This window comes from Pongo pygmaeus, chromosome 9 (genome assembly GCF_028885625.2).
Source record: "Pongo pygmaeus isolate AG05252 chromosome 9, NHGRI_mPonPyg2-v2.0_pri, whole genome shotgun sequence".
NCBI classification, from domain to species: Eukaryota; Metazoa; Chordata; class Mammalia; order Primates; family Hominidae; genus Pongo; species Pongo pygmaeus.
This window is the reverse complement of record NC_072382.2, coordinates 58626971-58651871: the sequence shown is the minus strand read 5'-3', so window position 1 is coordinate 58651871 and position 24901 is coordinate 58626971. Positions and strand designations below refer to the sequence as shown.

Below are 24901 nucleotides of genomic sequence, written 5' to 3'. Positions count from 1 at the left end.
GCTCAGTTTCTAACAGGCCGTGGACCAATACCCCATCTTAGAGGGGACCCTGTCTTAGAGGCTATCTAGACCTTGTATGTCAAGCACGTTCCTTTTTTTCACACCCAAAGAAGACTGTCTGGTAGCAGAACTCTGGAACAGCCATGTAGAGAGGATTCCAAGGTTGCATTTACCCTTGGTCAGAAAGAGTGCTGTGATCAATTAGTGATGTCTACCACTTTCAAGCCAAGGGCTGAGCAGCTGGCTTTTCAGACCTAGTCCAAGGCAGAACCAGAGCCAGAGCTACTCTGTCTCCCAAGTTCAGCCCAAGATATTTTCCACTATCCCACACTGCCTTGTCAATGGTTACTGTTTTAAAACATCGTTAATGGGCAACAAAAAATAAATTTACAGCAGAATTATTCTTGAGTGTCCATGAGGATGAATAACACTCGTGGACATTATTCCTAATAATGGTTCTTGTGGAGAAGTGAAAAAATAATCATCCAAGTACCTGTATTGCTCCTCTCAAGTTAATTCCAGTTTCAATGGCCACATAGTAGGATGCTTGCAGAAATGTCCTTTGCAGTAGGAGGGCAAGGAACAGAAGCACGGCTAAGACGTAGGCATTGGCAAGGAACTCTTGGGATGAGACAAAGTAAACCCCGAGAAATTGTGTCTGTTGGAAAGAGAAGTTCCAAGGTGACTGTCATTGCCAGCAAAATGACCACCATAGAACACATCACTGTGCCATAATGGACCACGGCCATGATTATTACAAGACCCTCCGGGCTTGCAAAGGCTTGTGCAACTGTTTATGAGTGAAAAATCAGACTGATAAATCCAACTAAACATTCTTCTAACTACAGGGAAGGTTGCTTACACCCTGTTCATCTTTCCACTTGGGGGAACAGAATGGGGCCCAATTACAACCGCAGGCCAATAAATATGACCCTTAGCATTGTGGCCACAGACCCAGGGGAGAGCATTCTGAATGGGGCAAGAATAAATAGAGCTGCTAAAACCTGAACTGGTACAACGAGTCTCACGGTGCATGTTCTCTGCTACAGAAATGCAATCAGCAGCTCCCTTGTTCCAAACTCACCAACAGCCTGTAATGTAGCAATTACTGAGCAGAAAAGGCCAGTGGAAAACATGGCACCGTAGAGCTCTCGGGAGAGAATGAGAGCTCATCACTTACAAGAGACTGAAAAGATTTCAGACCCAAGCCCGCCAGCCTCATGGGCTCCCAGGGCCTCCTGTTAAATTTAAGGTTCTCTTGTGTACTTCCAGCAAGATCTCAGATGGCAACCAGTGAAGAAAAACAAACATTTCAACTTTGTTGCTAAAGATACCAGGGAACAACAGTGTGTCTATTTCCAAATTAAGCATCAATAACTCCCAGGAAAACTTTGATCTTGATAAATCCATTGCTCCCCAGCAGAGCCACATCAATATTTCCATGAAGACAGATCTCTGCTCTTTCTCAGACACTGCCCTGGACTGTGCATCCTGTTTGGCAGGGTGTGGGAGCTGCTGCAGGGTAAAGAGGGATGGAACAAAGTGATGAGAAGGAGTTTGAGGGCACATCCACAATCAGAATCAGGCAGAGAGGGCCCAGGCTCTCATTGAAGGCCTTTCCCTAGAGTCAGGGATTCCTGGATCTTGGATCGGAGCTTCCTGAGGGTGGCCTCTCAGTTTAACAGAGGTTCTCTAAGCCAGCCCTCACTGCTCCCTGGAGCTGTCTGGTCCTGCTCACCACTGTCTCTCCCATGCTCTGTGCGACACGGGTCTGTATCTGTTGGGGGCAGCAGGAAGCAGCCACAGGGAGACCACTGAGGGATGCATGCAAGACTCTAAGAGGAAGGCCCTACCGAGGCTCTCTGTCCCACTTGCCAGTGTACCAGAGGGAAAGGCAGAGGGAGGAGGTTGAAGGTAGAATGGCAGGGGTGGGCTGGAAGCAGAAAAATGGGCCTTAAAATTAGGCTGCAGGGAGAGATCTGAACTTCCAGGGGAGGAAGGGGCAGGAGACAATATTTATCAGGTACAAAACTCTATCCTCACAATACCCTAATGAGGAGGGTACCATTATTAGCCCCATTTCATACATGAAAAAAGGAGTTTCAGTAGGGTTAGTGGCTGGCCCAAGGTCACATGCTGGTAAGGGGACAACATGTGAACATGAACCTGAGTGATGTCAAAAACACTACCCCAGACCCACTGTCTAGGCCTCGTCCAGGCCTTTGACCTTAAGCGTCCTAGTGTCAGTTACAGGCTTGTGACTTGTGGGGGATGGAAACATGCCCCCCTGGCTGGTACTGGGTCAGAAATATAGGCATGTGGGTTTAGGAAGACCGGGTCCTGTTTAACATGCCCTGGGATTCTTCTGTCTCACTGTCCTCTGCAGAGAGGCAGCTCTGGAGACTGGAGTCCACTATTTTAAAGCAACAACACATCACAAGAATTTATCCCAAAGAAAATAATTTCACATAAGGTAATGGCTGTATGAACACAGACATTTATTTTGGGGCCAGAGCAGGAGGAGAATGCAAAAACCCATATAAATGTCCAACCACAGGGAATGGTTAGCTAATTAAGGTACACATGGGAACACTATGCATCCAAGACCACTGATTCTCATGAAAGCTCTGGAGAAACATGGACTGCCACACACACGCTGTGTTACAATGAGCAGAAAACACACAGGCTGGAGAATGAGGGCTGCAAAAGCCAACTGATCATGTTTGTTCATTAGACTATGGGTGTTACTTAAATATACTCGTCAGTATTTGTGCATTTTTAACAAAATAACAAATTCTGGTTTTGCAGCTCTAAAGGCAAAACTTTTACTTCCTCTCTCCCCCACAACAAACATACCCTAGGGTCAGAAATCTACTTTTGTGGATTGAGAATTTTGTGACCTGTTAAAATAAAAATCTCACTGCAGCTATAAGTCATTGGGTCATTATTAGATCTCTCTTCAAAGAGTTGGTTTAAAAGGGATGGAACTTGGAATAGCTAAGTTTCAGTTAAGAAGTGGGTACCTGGCTAGGCGTGGTGGGTCATGCCTGTAATTCCAGCACTTTGGGAGGCTGAAGTAGGCAGATCACCTGAGGTCAGGAGTTTGAGACCAGCGTGGCCAACATGCTGAAACCCTGTTTCTACTAAAAATACAAAAAAATAGCCGGGCATGGTGATGCATGCCTGTAATCCCAGCTACTTGGGAGGCTGGGCCAGGAGAATTGCTTGAACCCAGGAGGCAGAGGTTGCAGTGAGCTAAGATTGCGCCAATGCACTCCAACCTGGGAGACAGAGTGAGACCCATCCAAAAAAAAAAAAAAAAAAAAAAAAAGAAGTGGGTACTAGACTAGCCAAGAGGCCTGCCGTGCTGCCCAAGGAAGGCAAGCCCTGGTGGATTCTACCAAGAAGAGGGTCCTAGGAAACGGGGAGTGGATATGATAGCACTGGCCAGCATCCTGCAGGTACCATGGCAAGAGAGAAAAGACCAAGGACCTACAACCTGACGGTGGAAGAAAATGCTTTGGAAAATCATAGGCCCTAGTCTTGCATTTTCACAAGCTCTCAGGGAAGAATTGTGTTTGTTTCCAGGGATTTCCCCAGTAGTGCTCAATACCCATTTTTTAAAAGTAATCAAGCCAATGATCTTCATGCCCCCATGTACTTTCTACAGAAGTTATTACACATTTTGCAGTTGAGGCTTGCAGAATGTGACTGCTGAGGAAGATAAAGAGTTAGCTGCAGAGGTAGGACTAGAACCCAGCACTCCCGACTCTACAGTTTGGAGCCCCATTGTCTCTGCCAGGCCAGAGGTGTGACTGGAAAGGTCCCCTTCACATGTTCTCTGGTGCTTAAAGGAGAGGGGATCACTTGGGCTCTTGCTTCCTATTTTGGCAGGTGCCAAAATGTGAGTTGTCCATAGGTCCCAGCCCCGGGAGGCCCTGGGTAAAGAATAAAACTATCTTTGGCCACCCAGAGACCAACACACCTACCCATTCATCCAAGACTGTTGACATGGTGGTTAAGAGCCTGGACTTAGAGGTCCTGATTCATCATATATTAGCCACTGTGTCCTTAGGTAAGTTCCTCAACCTCTTAGCTTCAGTTTCCTCATCTGTAAGATGAGGCTATGAAGGGACTTCAGAGAGTTGTTATGAGAAGTCAATGTTATGAAAAGTAAGTGTAAGCACTCAATATATAGTAATTGCTGCATTATTCCTTCTTTGCAGAACCAATTCCCCTGCATCTCCTGGGTGTCAGGCAGGGGCTGAGTGCTGGGCACACAGAGGTCAGGCAATAGAGGACAAAGGATCAAGTCAGGGAAAGAAACAGGGCGCTTTGATAGGATGTTATGTGAGCACAGATAAGGGGCATCTAACTCAACCAGGTGAAGGCTCCCTGGAGCAGGTGACATTTGAGCAGAATCTTGATGGCCAAGAAGGAGCTAGTGAATTGAAGGCAGGTACTCCAGGCCAGACCAGCTGCATGGACATGGTTATGAAGAGGCCAGCCCATGCACCAAAACCACAAAGTCACAGAAACACCCAGGCATATACACTCATTAAGTCACTCATAATGATAGCCACAAATATGGCCATCAAAAAGGGGGCATAGACACACACACATGCACACACACACGCAGAAAAAGACACATCAAAAGACATAGGGACAAACAGAACACACATATAGAACCATAAGCAGTTCTTAGGGGAACTCATTCAGAAACACATATGCCCTCCCAAACCTACACATTTTCCTACTGAGACTTAGAGGCTGTTTGAAGCTTTAGCCCTTCGATCAAACCCAGACTGTTCCTTCTTCCTTTGGCTCAACTGATAGCCCAGGGCAGAGCTGGCAGGTTTCAGACACCAGCAGCTCATTATGAATCCAATTCTCTTGTCCTTCAGCCAGATCAGTGGCATCCATGGCAGGTGACAGATTGGGAGTAGGGGTTGGGCTGGAGAGGAGGCTGGAAAGAGCTATAGATCATAGGCAGAGCCCAACCTGGGTCCCAGCTTTCCCTGGGGAGTGGCAGCGGGGTGACAGGAGTATCAAAGATCTGGCAAGTCACAGACACTTTCAGTAACTAAAGAGGACATCAGAAATGTTCATCCTTGCGGATACCAAGGATGATATGTTTCTTGCCAACTCTGAGTATCTTAGGAAGGAAGAGTGATGATGAATAAACCATAGGTGCCTCGCTGTGCCAACTGCTGCAGGATGGATTTAGGCTGGGCAGAAAAAAGGGCTTCCTCTCCCAGACTGTGAAACACTGCAACATGTAGCTAGGGAGCTTCCTTCTTTGCCATTCATAAAGACCAGAATAGCACTCGGTTCTCTCTGGATTAGAATGGCTTGGGGGCTGGGAGAGGAACCAAATGATCTCAGTAAATGATCCCTTTCCCCCATTTTCTGAGTTCAGAAGTCCACATGAGAATTAAGCCACATCCCAGGCAACCACATGATGGAGAGTTCTTTGTTGCGGACACTGGAGACTATATTTACTTTCAACTCTTGTTTCTGTGTCGGAAATTTTCTGATTGTGTTTGGGCCGCAGGGAACAAATATTAAATCTGATAAGGCCCACTGCCACTGAGGCAGGGCCATCTGTCTCAGGGATTTGTGTGCTAAGTAACTGGGACAAGAGCATTCCAATGAGATGGTAATAAACCCCAGGGTTTGTGTATAAACAAAGAGAAAGAAATGGCAATGATAACGTTCAGATGAACTAAAATTCTAAGTGCTCTCGCCATCTCTTTGGCACGTCCTGCCTCAGAGCTCTCTCCTTAGCAGAATCCCACAAGGGTTTTGGGAAACACAGGAAGAAGAGAGTGGTGTGGACACTCTGATAAAGGCTCTGGCCTGTGTCACTTCCCCCTAATATTAACTGGCTCCATGCTGCTTCAGGATCGCCAATGGGGGGTATTCTGGGGTAGCCTATGGTCAGGCTAGAGCTGAAGGTGACACTCCTGTAGACAAGAGAAGCAGCCGCTTCCCCTCTCTTTTATGGGCCAGGTAAAGTAGAGGGGCTCAAAAAGCCAGATATGGCTTCAAAAGCCATCAAAATTTAAATAAGCAAAAGTGGTCCTTGAATTCTTGGTTGAGCAAGAAATCTTCCCATGGCAGCCTGGCAAATTCCTACTCATCCGTCAAGACCCCTTTCAAACATCCCTTCCTCTATGAAGCTGTTCATGACCACTGGCTAAGTTAATCACTATCTTTTCCTACAATTTCCTGAATATACCTCCTAAGAGTCATATGTAACACATAGCATAAAAGTATTTTATTTTGATTTCTCTCCTCACCATTGGATTTCATAATCCTTGGAGCCAGAGGTGATGGCTTGATAATAATAGTCAATTTAGCTTCCTGGTTGTAAACGCCCAGACTGCGGAGTGAGAGTCTTGTATTCAAATTCTGCCTCTGTTACTAACTAGCTGAGAGACCCTGGGGAAAATTACTTGAACTTTCTGAGCCTCAACTTTCTCATCTGTAAAATGGGGATAAGAATACCTATCATCTCATAAACTGTACAGTATTTGAGGTATATCACAGTAAAGATGTTGCAAAATATATTCACATCAAAGGATAGTTTTAGGGATTAAATAACACATGGATAACTCATGCACACAGCCAGGTAGGTATTATGTGGTCAATAAGTGGCTGTTAAAATTGTTAATCATCCTCGTCGTAACTATTGCTTTCATATTCCCACAGCCCAACCCAGGCCTGGCACACAGCAGTGTTCAATAAAATTTTGCTGCATAAATCAGACTTGACGTATCTCATATCTGTGGCCAAAACTGTTCAGCTGATTAATTATATCTCCAGAAAAATGAACATAAACCTCCTGAGGATTAACTGCTAGCTGCGATTTTGGAGCTCATGAGATGAACAAATGTTACTCAAAGGGTGTCATAAATTATTAAAAACCCTAATTCCCCATTCTCTGCATTATTTTCAGACTGTCTGTGGTTAAAATGTTATAATGACATCCTCACTTGGAAACTAAAACTCTGAAACTTATTAGGGGTGAAGAGGTTTTCATTTTGTGGCCATTTAAACCTAAATGGATGCAAGGAAACAGACAACAGAGCACAGTCTGCCCAGCCCCCGAAGTGGATGCTACGGCCCCACGCAGGGAAAATAACCCTGGGGAAAGGTTTTCTAGCTCCAGCAAATTTCAGTTTGTAGAATCATTACAACTGCAAAGGCCATTGGATATAATCTAGTCTAATAAGTTTCCAGTGTTTTTTAAGCCATGGAAACTTTTCTTATAAAAGAAATTTTAATGGAAAAAGTCCAACATATTAATAAAACTACGGGCAGCTTTGAATGAAATTTGGAGTGGGGAGAGACAAAGCTCCACTCATGAGGGTTTCCCACTTCTCTCTCCTCTGACAGCAGCTCCCAAGATGCCCCTGCAGAAAGCTCAAGTGCCAGCATTTACAGGACTGAAGAAGACATATCTTGAAAACTTTTAAAGAGTTTACTAAGATGACATGAACTGAAAGCAAACAAATCCAAGTCACAGAAGCTCTAGACACTGGACAAACAAAAGCACCCCCTGCAGTTTTCGGACTGACCTAACTACCGGGAGAGGTATTATGGTAGTGATGGTGAGAGGAGAGTAGGACACCCTTGGGGCATAGGCTCGCCCCCTGGCATTTCTGTTGACCAGATGCGGAGTATTCTGTGGTGGGGATACTGCTATGGGCTTTGCGCATGTGTGAGGAGCCACTCCAGTGTGGCCATGGCTCACACACATTGGCCTGTTGCACTCTCAGAAACAACTGAAAACCATCTAGAGGGTGCCTTACCCTACCCCTGGGGCTGCCTACCTTGGGCTGGAAGACGTCGTTCTCCTTCCCAAGGTGGTCCACAATCCCGAAGATGCACAGTGGCCCAGCGAAGCCTAGCAGATCGGCCAAGATGCGGAAAGTGCTGCTGAGGACCAGGCGCCTCCCGAAGGCATGGCTGAGTGCCTGCCAGATGGCCCGGGCACCTTGAGTGCCCTGAACATCCTTCCGCTGCCCAGAGAGACCATGGCCAGGTCAGAGTGGCTGAGGGCTCGTTCACGGCTGGGCCTAGCCTCCCAGGAAGCCCCTAGCTCCTGTTGTCTGGGGAAACCCAGTGGTCACATCCTCTGCAAATAGGTGAACTCCAGGAAGACATCATGGAATCACCAAGTGCTCAATTGGGAGGGCCCTATCAACGCCAACATGGTCTAGATGGGGAAACTGAGGCCAGATGATTGCTCAAGGTCACACAGCTGGTCAGAGACTATGTGATGAGCACAGCATTGGAATGAGGAAGTGGCCATGTGCCACACTCACTCATTACCACCTGCCACTGTACCTGCCTCAGCAACTGCCCTGGTGCGAGGGCAGAGGCAGTGAAGGAGCACTGGACTGGGAGTCAGGAGACTGGCTCTGTTGCCTGCCAGCTGTGGCCAGCTCTGGGCAGGTCACAGCCTTTCTCAGGGCCTCAATTTGCTCCTCAGTGGTATGGCGAGATTCCTGCCCGGCTCAACTCATAGAGTTACCATAAGGATCAGGCCACTAACATCCCTGCTCTCCAAATCAAGTGAACACTCCAACCTTTATAGTCAGTAAGCTCCAGAGGAAAGAGCACAGGGATGTGAGAGTCCAGTGGGGTCTCTTCCCTTCTCAGAGCCTCAGTTTCCTCATCTGGATAAGGACGTTGGACTAGATGACCTAAACAGTAAGGGTCATTCCAACTGTGCCTGTCCTATGAATCCTCAGCCCTGCACCTGTCCCTGGTTCACTGTGTGACTTAAGGCAAGCTTCTTCCCCTCGCCAGCCTCAGTTTCCCCTCTTGTCCCACCAGGATTTTGACCTAATGCCCTTTGAGGTCCCTCTCTGTGACCCTAAACCAGAAGGCAGGGAATAGATGGTGTGGCTGTGCCCCCACTGACCACCTGGGCGTCAAAGGCCTCGCAGAGCCGTTGGTAGTTGGTGAGGGCCCTCATGGCAATGGGCAGCTTCCCGATGGCTCGCAAGTCGATGGGCTTCTTGTGGGCAGTCTTGATGAAGGCGTTCATCCACCAGTAGGTGCCTTTGGACAGCAGATTCACGAAGGGCTGCAGGAAGCGCACCCCCAGGTCTTGCAGGTCCTCGGGCGGCTTCACCTCCCTCGGTGTCTTGAAGAAGATGTATCTCTGTGGGGTACATGGGCCACGGGGGATGGGTAAGTCCAACTTCTCACCACTCCCTACCTTGCCCCAGCAAGGATCTGGGGTTGTGATATTCCACACTTGATCTCTAACATGTGGGGCCATCTTTCACCTGTAATTATTACCAGGAAAAGGATTCCCCAACACTTCTTGGCCACCAATGTCAGGGCATCCTGACTTTGTAACTGCTCATTGAGGTCGACTTTGAACCCCCCATGGCTAGGCTGGGTTGGGTTTAGGTTGGGTTGGGGAGGAGCAGGAATCTCTCATATACTATCTTCTCCACAGATCTAAGGATGCCACCATGTTTCATATACAGTTCACAGAACTCCAAGTCATGCAGATCTGGTTTTGAATCCTGCCTCCTCCACTTACTAGCAAGGTGTTTTTGGACAAGCCTCATCTAAAATGTTTCCTCGTCTATAAAGGGGATGGTGCTTGCATCACAGGGTTCCTGTGAGGGTCACTGGAGGCGGGGGACACATAAGGAGCTTTGTGCCCTGCAGATCACCAACTAAAAGCAGAAGAGTCAGAGAAATGCAGGCAGTCCAAGTTTGAAAGGGCTGTAGCCCTCACTGCTGGTTGGAAGGCAGGGAAAGGGTTTTCTCACTCATTGCTGCCAGATTACAGTCTTTCTGGAAGGCAATATGTAACATTGAACAAAATTTAAAATACACAGACCCTTTGACCCAGCAACGCCATTCCTTGGACTCTCTCCCATAGAAATAAAAGCAGCAATACATAAATATATAAGTGTGCTCAACACACCATTATTCATGAAGGCAAGAACTTGGCAACAAAGTAAATGCCCATCCATAGAGAAATAGCTGAATACATTATGGCTCATCCATACGATGGAATATTATGCAGCCATTAAGAAAATGGAATTAGCCATATCGGATGGCTTGGAGGGAGTCCCAAGAGACATTTGTTGGGTGAGAAAAGCACAATGCAGAAAACAGTGCATAATATGATCCCATTCTTACAAGATAAATACCTAGGGGGAAACCTACATATTCACTTGTGCTGAGAGGAAAAAACCTGAATAGGTATTTATTTAGATAGATGCATATGGTATTATACTAATAAAAACAAAGCATGGGAAAGACAAACGAGTTCATTAGTCTGGGGTGCCTGGGGAGGTAGGGGCAGGGGAAGGGGAAGGTTGGAGTCTGAGGTGAGGAAGAGAGAGGGAGGCAGGAGAAAACAGAAAGGAAAACAAAACACTTATTCATTCATTTACGTGTGTGACGATATGAATACATTAAAGCAAAGTCCCCCACCCCCGAAGAAAGAAAGTAGGAGAGGCCAGTGCCTGAGGCTTATCTTCCCTTTCTATGGAAAGTCATCCGCCAACCTCAGCGAACACACCCGTCACTCCCCTCTCCCTCTGGGAGCCTGGGGTAGAGTGCATGTGGGCCAGATGCAGTGTCTATCCTGAAACTTCCCCCACGGCCCCACTCCCCTTTACGGCGGCAGGTAAAACAAGCTGATCCCTTCTCAGTTTGGCTGAGAAGCAGGGTGGGGGCCTGAACCTGGGGCAGGACAGAGGCCAGAGCCTCTGCTCCCCACCCCACCCTGGCCCAGGTGGCCTGCTTACCCTCACCCTGATGACATTGACCTCCACGAGGAGCAGCATCCCATAAAGGATCACCAGCAGCCCTGTGAGGCAGAAGCGTAGCTGCGAGAAGCCGATGGCGTGGTCCAAGAACTTGACAAACTTGATGGTCTTGGTGATGAAGGCCAGGGTCCAATACACCAGCAGGGCTGCCGAGGAGAGATGGAAGATCACAGAGATGTGTGTGCATCATGTGTGTACACTCACATAATGTGTGCAAGTATGTGGCAGAGAAGGAGACAGAATAAGCGTGCCTGGGTGTGTACATTTCTGAGTAAGGGGATTTGCACGTGTGAATATATCAGAGTGCGTGACTCTAAGATGACGCACATACGTCTTAACATTCATGAAAAACACCAATAATCTCATAAATCAAACTGGTCAGACAAATGTCCCTTAAAAATAAATGATCATGGGAAGAACAGGAAATTTATTTATTGAATTTAACTAAGTTACAGGCACTGTGCCAAGTAAGCACTTTAAACACATGATCTCATCTATTCCTCACCATAACTTTTCAAAGAAAGTACACTGCCGTCACCCCCAATTTCTCAGACAAAGGAAATGAGGCTCAGAAAGGTTAGGTAACAGAGCCAAGGCCACACACCCATTAACTGGCAGAGCTGGGCTGGCCTGACGCTGGAGCCCATGCATGCAAGCTCCATGCTATAATGACTTCCTTGTGGAATTTCCAAGTGAGGGAAATCTTAAAGGTCAATCAATCCAGCCTTTCATTTTACAGATGAGGAAACTGAGGCCCAGAAATAGGATGTGACCTTGCCCAAGTGCACTGGCAGCTAGGGACAGAGAGAGGGTGAAAGCCTGGGTCCCTGTCCTCACAGTTCAGAGCCCACCACAGCACGATGATGGAGCAGGGGCATGGGGCATACAGAAAGAGCCAGCCACAGTTCCGTGAGGCAGCGTTATACAGGGGTTAGTTGTGGTGGCTCCGCAGCCAGATACACCTGGGCTCAGAGCCTGTGACATAATAGCTGTGTGACCTTGGATTAGTCACTTAGCCCTCTAGAGCTTAGTTTCCTCATCCATTAAGTGGGAATCATAATAGTGCTACCTAGAAGGTTCTTGTGAGAAACGTATGGAAAGCATTTAGTGCAGTGAGCCTCGCACACAGCGGGTGCTCTTTGGACATTAGCTGTTATATTTTTGTTATCTCCAGATTTAAGACCTGGGGAAGGTAAACCTCAGAAGCTATCAGTAGATTCTATCCTAAATTCTCACACACACACCCACTTCAATCTGCCAATAAATCACTGTCAGCTTCCAACAACCAAAACCAGCAATAACCTGTGAAGTCCCCCTTTGAGGGTGGGGGAGATTTTAGCACTGGCAGCTCCTTCCCTCCTCCTTCCTAGACCAGATGCGGATAAGGTCAGCCTCATGCCACAGAGCCCCTCTCCAGAGGACCCGAGGGAGGGAGAGAGACTTTCACCCTGCCCTCTATCCCTATGTGCGCCTGGGCATGGATGCCAGAGCATCTCTTGGGGACAAATCTGGGATCTGCCCTGCCTGGCTCAGGGTTAGGAAACAGGTTGAGATGTTGGGCCCCACCATGCACCCAGGGCTGAGCTCACCCAGGGGGATCAATGCCATCCACCTTGGGTCCCTGCACGAGGACATTAGGATGGAGGGCAGAAGCATCTGCCTTCTGGTCTCACGCCTCAGGACTGGAATAATGTCCCCCAGCTCAGGCTGGTCTCTAGGTCTGGAGGAATTCCACAGCTGAAGGCTGTCCCCCTGCCTCCACTCCACTCTGCCGGACAGATTCTATCCCAGGCATCAGAAGCCCTTTAGCCCTTAGTGAGAGCTGCCTACAGGAGCCGAGACTTGAAAATATGCCTCATGCTTGTCTTGTCCCTAACACTTAACAGATATGGTCTGATTTGCTCTTCATTACAACCCTACAACTTAGGCAGGGACTTACTCTTCCTGCCCAGGTGGGGAATCGGAGGCTCAGAGAGCTTAGATGTCTTGTGCAAGGTCACACAAGGAATTAGCAGTGGACCCAGGACTAGGCCCAGAGGTTTTTTGCATAGTCCTGTCCTGCAGTGCTGAGTGCTCAGCCTATTGTCAGACACAGAAGTACTCAGCAAAAGCTGAATGCCTGATGAGAGAAGAGGGAAAAGGAAGGAAAGAGGCATAACATGGGGGCTGCTGGTGAGCTCCTATTACTCCTCCTTCTCCCTCCATTCTTCTCCCTCGCTCCACACCTCTCCCATTAACAAATGCTGTCTATTTCACCTCCTAAATAGCTTGAATCTATCTACTTCTCTCCATCCCTGTGGTACCACCTAAGTCCAGGCATCATCATGTGTCCTCTGTATTCCCGCTATACCCTGAGAGCTTTCTCATTGGTTTCTGCACTTCCTCCCCATCTTGTTCTCCTCCAAGCTGGTCTCCATAAAGCAATTATTATGATTATGTTGAAAACCCCTCAATGCACCCATGTTCATAGCAGTGCTATTTACAAGAGTCAAGAGGCAGAAGCAACCCACTGACAGACGAAGAGATAAACAAAATGTGGCATATCCATACGGTGGAATATTAGCCTTAAAAAGGAAGGAAATTTCAATACACACTACATCATGGATGAACCTTGAGGACACTATGCTCAGTGAAATAAGCAAGTCATAAAAAGACAAATAGGCCGGGCATGGTGGCTCTCGCCTGTAATCCGAGCACTTTGGGAGGCCGAGGTGGGCGGATCACAAGATCAGGAGTTTGAGACCAGCCTAGCCAATATGGTGAAACCCCGTCTCTACTAAAAATACAAAAATTAGCCAGGCATGGTGGCAGGCACCTATAGTCCCAGCTACTCAGGAGGCTGAGGCAGGAGAATCGCTTGAACCAGAGAAGCAGAGGTTGCAGTGAGCCGAGATCGCGCCACTGCACTCCAACCTGTGCAACAGAGTGAGACTACATCTCAAAAAAAAAAAAAAAAAAAAAAAAAGACAAATAGTGTATGATGCTGCTTAGATGAGGTACCTAGAGTGCTCAGATTCATAGACAGAAGGTAGAATGGTGGTTGCCAGGGACTGTAAGGAGGGAGAAATGGGGAGTTATCATTTAATGAGTACAGAGTTTCAACTTGAGAAGATGAAAAAGTTCTGGAGATGGATAGTGGTGATGGATACACAGCACTGTGAATATACTTTTTTTTCTTTTTTTGAGACAGGGTCTCACTCTGTTGTCCAGGCTGGAGTGCAGTGGCACAATCTTGGCTCACTGTAGCCTCCACTTCCCAGGCTCAACTGATCCTCTCTCCTCAGCCTTTGATGATCCTCCCACCTCAGCCTCCCAAGTAGCTGGGACTACAGGTGTACATTAGCACGCCCAGCTAATTTTTATGTTTTTTGTAGAGACGGGGTTTTGCCATGTTGGCCAGGCTGGTCTCGAACTTCTGAGCTCAAGCAATTCAACTGCCTTGGCCTCCCAAGGTGCTGGGATTTCAGGCATGAGCCACCATGCCCGGCTGTGAATATACTTAATGCCACAGAACACTATACTTAAAAACGGTTAAGATGATAAATTTTATGTTAAACATGTTAAACGACACACACACAAACACACACACACACACACACACACACACAACTTCCCACTGCTGTTGGGATGAAGGCCAACATCTGTGATATGACCTTCCAGCTGCATGCGGTGGCTTACGGTTGTAATCTCAACACTTTGGGAAGTTGAGACTTGATCACTTAAGGCCAGGAGTTCAAGACCAGCCTGGTCAACAGGGTGAAATCCCAACTCTTCTAAAAATACAAAAAATTATCCGAGTGTGGTGGTACACGCCTGTATTCCCAGCTACTCAGCAGGCTGAGGCACGAGAATCTGCTTGAACCCAGGAGGCGGAAGTTGTAGTGACCCAAGGTGGTGCCACTGCACTCCAGCCTGGGCACAAGCAAACAAAACCCAAAGTCCAGCTCCCCTCCACTTTGCAGCCACGCCACTCTTCTTCTTCTTCTGAATTTTCTAATGTGTTTTGTTCCTTCTGCCTTGGGGCCTTTGCACATGCTGTTCCCTCTGCCTGAAGCACTCTTTGCTCCCTTCTCCCAGTTAGTTCCTTCAGTTCTCAGCTCAAATATGACTTTTTCAGAGAACATTTCCTTGGCCTCATCTGGGTTCCAGGATCATGGTTCCTTCATGGGACAATCTAAGCTGCATCATAGGTCTCCTTTCTGTGGGACTCCATCCCCAGGCCAGACATCAGCCTCCCCGGAGGGCCGGCCATTCTCCCAATACCCATTGCCCTGTGTCCCTGAAGCTCACAGGCGCGTTCCCTCCACTTTCCCCTGTTCTACAATTTCTGGCTCTGTGGAGCCTCCTTTCAAGGGGAGATAACTCCAACAAGGGGAATGGAGGGAGTTAGTCTTTGTTAGTTAGAAAAGGACAAATCCATCCATGGGTGATAACTTGTGCTTTCAAGAAAGAACACTATGTGTTTGCTGGAGAATGAGAAAATGAACTCCTCAGATGTCCAGACAGGGTGTTTCCAGAGGACACTGGTCAGCCAGGCCCTGGTGGTTAATGAAGGGTTCTCTACAGACAAGGAGCTGCTTCAGAAATGGAAGCAAGGTGGATCTCTGAAGCCTGTATTTAACATCTCCCCTCTCAACCTGCTTCCCCCAGCTCCCATTCATACTCACGTGGGGACCCCTGGGCTAGGGGTAGGGGGATCACCTGGATAATCCTAATGGAGCTCAGATCCCACCTTCTACAGAAAGGCAGACCTGTGATTAGTGCAAGAAACACCCTGTACTCCCTGACAACACCACGATGTCACTGGCTTAGCACAGAGTGTGCCAGACTCCAAATGTCAATTCGATGCTGTGATACCTAAAAATCAGTCTGACTTAATGACATAGTGTGAACACAGTTTAACTGCCAGATGTACAGCCCCAGCCTTAGACACATAGGCTGAACCCCAACACCGAGGCAGAACTGCGGATTGATACCTTTGCCCCAAGGACGAAGTCTGAGGGCCCTTAGACACGCAGTCGCAGAAATGATTAGGAGATAGCACGGATGCTAGACTCCCGGCTGTGCCCCTTGGTGAGCTAGACTAGTGCCAGTTATTTGACCTCTGAGCCTCAGTTTTCTGATATGTAAAGGGAAAATAATAATGGTACCTACCTCATAGAGTTGTTGCAAGGATTAAATGAGTTAATATATATCACATAGGTAGGATGGAGTCTGGCATACAGTAAGTACAAAGTGAGTATTTACCGTTAATATTTTTAACCTCTCAGTTTCAGGGTCCACACTGGAAAATGGGGATATTAACAATACCAATAAGGAGGCTGGGGGAATTAGCCTGTGAGACAATGAATGTAAGGAACATGGCATGGAGCCTGCCCCATGGCATATGCTCAGTAAACACCAACCATCATCCTGTTGTTTCTGCCTGGGACCCCAGTCCTGCAGTATTTAACATTTCAGAAGCTCTAAGTGGGCACTCCTTCCCAAGTCTCTCTAAATGTTAGCAAACCTCAAGCTCTGGTCCCAGAGCCTTTCTCTTCTCTCCCCAGGTGACCTCATCCAGGCTCAAGCTTTCTCCTCCCTCCCTTCCTTCCTTCTAGATGGAGTCTTGCTCTGTCACCCAGGCTGGACTGCAGTGGCACGATCTCAGCTCACTACAATCTCTGCCTCCTGGGTTCAAGCGAATCGCCTGCCTCAGCCTCCTGAGTACCTGGGACCACCAGTGCGTGCCACCACGCCCAGTTAATTTTTGTATTTTTAGTAGAGGTGGGGGTTTCTCCACGTTGGCCAGGCTGGCCTCAAACTCCTGACCTCGGGTGATCCGCCTGCCTCAGCCTCCCAAAGTGCTGGGATTACAGGTGTGAGCCACGGCAGCCAGCCCCAGGTTCAAGCTTTAGATGTCATCTACAAGGCCCACCTCCTGAAAGTGTAGCTCCTATCCTGACCTCCCCATGAAAGCCCAACTTGACACTTGAGTTGGCTGTCTCTGTGACATCTCAAACTTGATATGCCCCCAGTAGAAAACTTGATCCCCACCACAGCCCACCTCTCCCTCCTCCATCACATCAGTTATTGATGCCACAGTTCACCCAGGCTCTCAGGCCCAGAGCCTGAGACTCTTGCTCGCTCCTCTCCTGACGCCTGCCCTCACCTCCCACTTTTCCCCTTGCTCATTTGGCTTTGCCCACAGTGACATCTTTGCCAAATCTGTCCCTATCAGAGGCCTTTGCACTTGTCACTCCCCTTGCAGGGAACACCTTCCCCCAAATATCTGCATGCCCACAGTTACCAGAGCCCTTCCCTGACCATCCTGTGTAGATAGCAACATCGTCATTGCCCCTACCCCTTACTCAGCTTGATTTTCTTCATAGCATCCCCACCACCTATTTGTTTGTTTGTTTATTCACTGTCTTTGCCTGTCTATCCTCCTTCACCAGACTGTAAGCTCCATGAAGGCAGGGATTTTTTTCTTTTTCTATTCCGAATCTCTACTGTCTAGAGCAATACCTGGCACATAGTGAGTCCTCAGTAAACATTATCTGAAGAAATGAATGAAGGTACTGCCCCTCCCTCCTACACCTCACCTACCAATTAGCAGCTTGGGGAAGTTGGAAGTCTCGATGTTGTGATAGTAGACCACGGAGGTGACAGCAGCCATGAACGCCATCCCGGCTGGCATGTACAGGTGGAGGTGGCGGGATTCGGTCACCCTGAGATGGGAGAGAGAAACAGACAGAATGGGGACGTGCTAAGTACTGCAATAGAGCAGCCCAGGCCTTGAATTCCAAAGGCTGAACACTGAACCTTTATAGCATCACTTTATAGGCTGCAGGGCCCTTTAGTTAATGGGCATATTTGGGGTATGGGCTGGGCAGAGCTGCCAGTACATGGAGTAGAGCTGGGTATATGATCTGGAGGCCTTACTATGTGCTGAGCCCTAAGCACAAGGGTTGCTGGGGTCTCCTGAACAGTGCAGGGGCCTGTATGCCACAACTCACCCAGTGACAGCCCCATTTAACATGAACAGCATAAGTCAGCACTGGCACCCTCCCCAGAGGCTGTGATAACAAACTGATGAGAGTCAATATTTATGGAGCATTTACTCTGTGCCAGGCACTGTTCTAAGCATGCGATATATGTTAACCCATTTAATCTTCATTAAACCCCATCAAGTGGGTACTCTTAGTCTCCCATTTTATGGTTGAGGAAACTGAGGCACGAAGAGGCATTTCCAAGGTCACTGATTTTGTCTCCTCTCTCGGGATGGGGAATGGGGCAGTCAATACCAGCTCATAGTCTCTTCACCTTAACTCACAGAGGCCTCTAGGTGGGTGGACTGTGGCCTGGGGGTAAGACCCAGAGGCAGCCAGAGCCTCCTCCCAGGCCTCCGTCTTCCCTGGGCCTGGTGAGGAGGGTCACCTTAGTTGGTCGTGATCATGCCCTTCCACAGCTCCCTCCTGCAGACAGCAAAACCCACTCTGCTCAGCCTGGAACGAAAGGCCCAGGCTATGTGGCCTCCAGCCACTTTACCAGAGCTGCCCAGCCTGCCCTTTCTGCTCCAGTCCTGTGGTACCCACTCCATTCCCAGATGGCCTGCTACAGCCTGCTGCCTCAGTGCTGCTGTTGCCCACCAGGCTACTTCTATCCAGTGTGCCAAGGGTCCCTGCCCTTGAGAAGCTGATGGTATGGAGGGGGCTGCCATGCTCAGAGCTAACTGTTGGAGTCAGCAGGCTAGGGAAGTGATACTGCCGATGGACAGAGACTGAGAGAGCACAAAGAAGGGGGTGGGCAACCAAGGACAGCTTCCCAGAGGAGGTGGCACCAGGCCGGACTTTGACGGATACAAAAGAGTTCAACAGAGAAGGAGGAAGGACATGAGGAGAGCCATCCTGTGACCTCAGTGGGTCTGGTGGGACTGAGGTGCAAGTGTAGAGGCAATGTGGGCTGTCCATCAAAGAGTATCTTCCCCTCATTCTGTGCCAGGAGGACCACAGGTTTGCTCCAGCAGCAATGTACCCAGCCACAGGGAATGGATGGTGATTGGTTTAAGCAGCCATGCAATTCCATACTCCTTTGCCAGTGTTGGTCCACATATTCTGGCCAGTGAGATGTCAAGAAAAGAATGATCTCCGTCATAAAGGAAAGGCATGTCGGGAGCACGCCCTCTCTGCTCATGCTAAGCAATACCCGGAGCTAGGCAGCCACCTTGTGACCATGGGGAAGATAGGCTGACACACACAGAGGATGGTATGGAAAGATGGGAAGAGGCTGGGTCCCTGAAAACATCAATGAGCACCAAACCAACTTGAAAAGGCAAACTCCACATTTCTTTCTTAATGAAATGGTAAATATTGATATTCTTTAGTGGATATTCTCCAAAAAAGGTCTTCAAACTAATATAGAAGGTACAAGAGAGACAAGGCCAGAGACCAGTCATGAATGGCAACACTGGGCACAGCCAACACCCTTCCCGGGGATCTTCAAAACTCTTGCCTCTTTACTCCTTGAAATAATTTTGAAACACCCTCTACTCTCTCACACGTTTTTAAGCTGACATCTAAACATGTTTTATTATATGCTGATATGAATGCTTTTTTTTTGCAATAGGAGGTAGAAATGTTAAAATTTTATAAGATGAAATAAGATGAGGATTAACCATAATTGAACTAAATATTTCATGACATGACTTCATAGAATAGTTTTTAGCTGCTTTGTTAAATAATACACACTCAGTTAAGAAATTAGGTAAAGTTTTTGTACAGGCTTTATCCAGTGTATGGTGGTCTGGGAAAATATTGTAGTTATTAAAAAATATCTTCTTCACTAACTTATCCTGCTTTGATTGTTCTGAATTCAGAACATCACACACAGAAATAATACCCAAAGGAAGAGGGGAAGCCCTACAGGTTTAAGATGGCTTAATTAGTCACTAAATGAGGCTCACTCTAAATAAAATCAGGGCTGCCTTAATCAGCCCCCACTCCCACCTGCCCCCTAAATTTCCAGACAGCTCTGAAAACCCAGGCTGGATTAGACTGGGGGTATCACAAGGGTCTGTGACTTCTCCTGTCTGCTCTTTTCCTGCCCCTCACTCAGGCTTGGGGGTAGGAGCTCACAAAGAGCAGATGACAATTACTCAGCTTGAGCTGATCTGTGCCCTGGGGAGGAGATGGCCCTTTGCACTGAGCTGAAGCAGTGCAGCCACACACAGGAGGGGCTGCTGACAGCCAGCAGGAGGGCGTCCCTGGACTGATTCCAGTTAGTTTCCCACATTCTGGGAATACACAGTCTGCCCAGTGCTCTGCCACTCCGGGCTCTGCACCCTGTCCGTGCTCGAATTTCATCCTCCACAGCCCCATGAAGCAGGCAAGCCAGAGACTATGATGCTCGTTTCACAAGGCCAGAGAGCAGTCATGAATGGCCACACTGGGAGCAGCCAACACCCTGCCCAGGGATCTTCAAAACTCTTGCCTCTTTACTCCTTGAAATAATTTTGAAACACCTTACACTTTCTCACACATTTTTAAGTTGGCAACTAAAATGTTTTATCGTATGTTTATAAATGCTTATGAGACCCAGAAAGCCTGAATGACTTGTGCAAAGTCCCATAGCTGGTACACAGCAGCAGTGCTCACTGAAGACCCAGGTCTTCCTTCTCCAAGGGCGGGGTGTCTTTCTCTGTCACCATCTGGTGAGTATTTCCCATCTGAGGGCTCGCTGTGGCATTTGTGCTACTTTGGATGGGGTGTAGGGGTGGGGGTGGAGGCAGACTTGTCACCTGCTTGTGTAGCAGTATGCCTTCTGGTGTTCTTGCTGGTCTAGGGACTTTAATAAGCAGAGAGAGCTGCTGCCTCCAAGGCAAGCAGGTATTTTAGAGATCACTGCTGAAGCCAGGATGCAGGGACATTGGGGAAGGGAAGGTGGGGAATGGGAGGGAGGATGAGGGAGCCTATCCCCTGCCATCCAACTACAGGAGCCAGGCAGCGCTGCAGGAGTGCAGTCTGGGTATAGTCTGATTCCAGCTCAGGGGGCGCTGGACCTCAGATACTCAAGCCAAATATCCCTCTCCTCCACCACTCCCTCTCCTGGCAGTCTCTCATCCTTGCTGGTTACTGGATTCTTCGTTAGTGAGATGGCTGCTCCAGCTCCTCTTCTGTCCCTGACTGCTGACACACCATTTCTGTCTGCAGTTATCGCTCACCTAGACTACTGCAGTCAATGCTAAGTCCTGCTTCTATTATACCTCTAGCTTCTCCCTGCCTCCAGCCTGTGCTGAACACCTCCTCAGGTTCTCACCTAAAAGTGTTGTGCTGATGACATCTCTCTTCTGTTCCAAACTGCTGACAAAATCCAACCCAAACATGCAGTCTGGGATTCACAGTCCTCCTGAGATGCCCCAACCTGGGTTCCCAGCCTCAGCCTCCATCGCCCCCCAGCCTGTGTTTAATGCTCCAGCCCCTGCGCTGCTCCCTAGCCCTGCCTGCTTTTCTCTTTGGTGCCTTTTCCCTTCCCTCAGGCACCACCAGTTCTCTCTCTCCTTCTTCCTCTGTGTGTCAGAAGCCTAGTCACCCTTCCAGACTCCGCTCCAAAGCCCTCTCAACCATGGAGCTTGCCCAACTCTGCCTTCCTCTCGCCTCCCAGAGTACTTATTTGTAACATGGTTTCATTCATTCTCCTAAGGACCCAATAAATGTTTATGGACTGAATAATGTTTATGTTTATCACATGCCTTGCACTGTGAACACAAAGATGAACAAGACTCAGATTCTAACTCTTAGGCCTTTCTGACTCTGAAGACAGTTTTGCAAATAGACATAAACTTTAACATACAGTATGATCTGTGCTGTAGCAGAGGTGTGAGGAGTGTGCTGTGAGGCCCAAAGGGAAGCTGGGCATGGGGAATGGGGCCAGAGATAGGTGGGGCTGACTGTGAAGACCTTGAATGGTGGGTTGAGGATCTGAGACCACATCTTCGAAACAGCTGAGAACCAAGGAAAGGTCTTATGCAAGAGTGGGTGGCATGGTTAGATTTTTTTTTTTGTTTCCCAAGAAGGTAACTCTGGCAGGTTGTAGAAGAGGCCTGACATTTTTCACTGGAGTTGTGGCACTCTAATAGGCTCTAGCATTATTTCACTGGGACTTGGCATGCAGATCCGTGTTCCCTCTACTCTCCTGGACTGATGGCAGGGCCTGGGACTCACTTGTGTCCAGTGCCCAGCTCAGAGAGGTTGGCAGATAGAAGACACTGAGCTGCTGGATGTAGTAACAAAAGACATGGGCTTGTGGAATGCAGGTGAGCTAGGATCTCCTTGGGACTTTCAGGAAGTACCCTGGAGCAGATTCACTTTCCTGAGTCCTCAGACAGTCACTCACCCATCAGACAGGATGCCCTCCGCAATCTCACACACCAGGACGAAGAGCAGCATGAAGGTCAGGATCCACCGCAGGTTGTGCCCAGGGAAATGAAGCCATGTGCTGTGGTGGATGTGCACCTTGGAGCTCTGACTTCCCCATCCTGCAGGGAGAGACAGTCAGAGGCAGGATGCCTGCCTACTTGGAGGAGGAGGAGGAGGAGGGTGCATGAACCCCAGAAAGGTGCTTGGGCATTGGGTCCATGGTGAGGGTGACACCTACACATGAGGATCCCCAAGGCTGGTACACACAAACTAAACGTCCAACTCATTCAGCCTGGTCCTATGCTGGTACCTCCCCCACCACACCTTTTTACTGAGACAAGGTCTTGCTCTGTTGCCTCTGCCGGAGTGCAGTGCCATGATCATGGCTCATTGCAGCCTTGGTCTCCTAGGCTCCAGTGATCCTGCCGCCTCAGCCTCCTGAGTAGCTGGGACTACAGGGGCACATCACCATGCCCAGCTAATTTTTAATTTTTTTGTAGAAAGAGGGGGGGGGGTCTCACTATGTTGCCCAGGCTGGTCTTGAACTCCTGGACTCAAGCAATCTTCCCTGTCACAGCCCACCAAAGTGCTGAGATTACAGACGTGAGCCACTGTGCCCTGCCAAGGTACCCCATTATACACACTAACTTCTTGTGTGACAAGTCATCAGGTTAATAAACCGTTTGGCTGAGAACAGAGGGGTAAATGCTGTTCTTTTTTTATTTTTGACGCACATATGAGCACATATTTTGTATGTTTTATTTCTATTTCTAATTGTCTTTGTTAATAACTAGCAACTCTGCTTCTGCAGCAACCTCTTGTAAATCTAATTTTGTGACAATCTTTCCTTTCTTCCCCAAAGCTGTATATGAATTTTAAGATTTGCTTGTTTTCTTAAAGTGAATGAACACGTTTTGGGGATGCAGGGGACACCCTATGAGTTGATAGACTTGACTGGTCTGGAAGAGTCAAGGTCTTGGAGAGAGATGGGGGGGACCTCAGTGGAGAGGCACGCACGATTGTCCCAGCCGTGGCGCCCAACTTTGCAAGCAAGGGCGCCGGGGTCGCTGCGTCGGCGAGTCGGAGCTACTTTGCGCAGAGCCTGAGAAGTTGCGCTCTGGAGACACGTGCCCGGGTGGGGTGGCGGGGGAAGGGAATCCAAGTCCCTAGCTCTCGCCTCTCCTCGCCCAGGGCGCGGGCCCGGGACTGTCAGAGATCACGGACCACTGCGCGGCTCAGCCCGGTGAAAGCATAGGGGTTAGCTGGGCCTCCATCCCAGACTCCAAAGCACAGGCTTCCCTCATCCCTAGGCCCAGCTGCGGCTGACAGGGAGGCTGCCTTGGGGGAGGGGTGACCCGGCTCCCTAAGCTGCGCCACGGAGGGTGAGGCCCGACCCCTCTCCACTTCCCCACCGCGTGCTGAGACCTCCTCTTTCCCTTTTCCCCATCCCAGCTCTCGGCCCTGCAGAAGCAAAACTTGGTGATCCCATGGGTCACAAAGGTCCGCTGTGTTTGGCGCGGGATCGGGGGCACCGGGGGAATGAAGGGATGAGCTGGTGTGCGAGTGCGGGGACCGGCGGGCAGGACACAGGACAGGGGACCCCGGGAACTAGGCGGACGGCGGTCGCGGGCCGGAAGGGGACGCCGAGCGGTGCGGCGTGCAGCGCCTCCTCCTCCCTCCCTGCTCTCCCGTCCCCTCCTCCGCGGCTCGCTGCGCGCACTCACCAATGAAGAGGATGGGGAAGGTGATGAAGAGTAGGAAGACGTGCGGCACCACGTTGAGCGCGTCCACAAAGCAGCCGTTGTTGAGGACGCCCTGGTCCACCCGGTAGGCGGCCGAGTGGTTCTCGCTGCCGCAGAAGGCCAGGGGCATGGCGGCGCGGGCGCGGGCTGGGCTCGAGCTCAGCTGGCTCCGCTGGCTCCGCGCGCCTGCCGCGCCTCTGTCCCTCGCAGCTCCGCCGCCCGGCCCAGCCGTCAGGCCCCCGCCCCCCCGGGCCCCGCCCAGCCCCGCCGGCCTCCCCCTCCCTCACCCCGCCCTGCTCCACCACCTGCGGGGCCGGGGGGCGGCGAGGAATCCGACTGGCCCTGCCACGCTTGCGCCCACCTTCCAGATGTGGAGGCGCGTGCTCCCAGATGTTGCCAGGGTCGCTTCGTGAGTGCCCTGATGCACGCGTACGCTGGGGGCGAGGGGAAAGGCAGGCTGAGATGGGGAGTGGGGTGTGGGCACACTGGAGTCTGGGTGGGAAAGGAGGGTGGGGCGTGCAGAAGAGGAGAGAAGGGCCCACAAGGCCTGGAGTGGGGGGTTCAGGGTCCCGAGTGTGAGTTCACCTGGGCGTGGTGCGGATGGATGTAGTGAGCCGAGGGATGGCGCAAGTCTCCACCCAACATGGATGAGAAAAGTGGGGCAGAACGTTACCTTGTGGTGGTGGTGGGGGGTGGGGGTGGGGCTTGGACATTTTCAAAAGTGGTCCCAGGTGGGTCACTCCTAGGTACTGCTTTACAGCGTATCTGGCACTTTCACACAAGGGATCTCCCAGCACTCTTGCTAAGTACAGGTTCTAATCGCTTCCAATTTTCTGATGGGGAAACCCAAGCTGCGAGGGAGCTGAAGGGAGGCCGGTAACATGACTCCCCCAAGGTCTCAGTGCCAGCAAGCAGGGAAGCATAGCTTGAACCCAGCTCCTCAGGTCCC

General features: G+C 49.5%; 1 protein-coding gene across 7 annotated transcripts in view; it reads right to left on the bottom strand.

The window, feature by feature from the left end:
- The window catches only part of ABCC8 (ATP binding cassette subfamily C member 8), an 83984-nt gene extending 59815 nt beyond the window's left edge, over positions 1–24169 (bottom strand). For 3 of the 7 annotated variants that reach the window (XM_063671112.1, XM_063671113.1, XM_054438740.2), the window contains exons 1-7: positions 23935–24135; positions 22188–22329; positions 17403–17524; positions 10794–10960; positions 8936–9178; positions 7839–8027; positions 494–658 (exon numbers count right to left, since the gene is read on the bottom strand). In XM_063671112.1, coding sequence (XP_063527182.1) covers positions 494–658; positions 7839–8027; positions 8936–9178; positions 10794–10960; positions 17403–17524; positions 22188–22329; positions 23935–24082 — 1176 coding nt within the window. In that variant the 5' untranslated portion in view covers positions 24083–24135. Of the gene's footprint in view, positions 1–493; positions 659–7838; positions 8028–8935; positions 9179–10793; positions 10961–17402; positions 17525–22187; positions 22330–23934 lie in introns of all 7 variants that reach the window. The other 4 variants (XM_054438741.2, XM_054438743.2, XM_054438742.2 and 1 more) reach the window with 3 other exon arrangements.
- Positions 24170–24901: the final 732 nt, after the last annotated feature.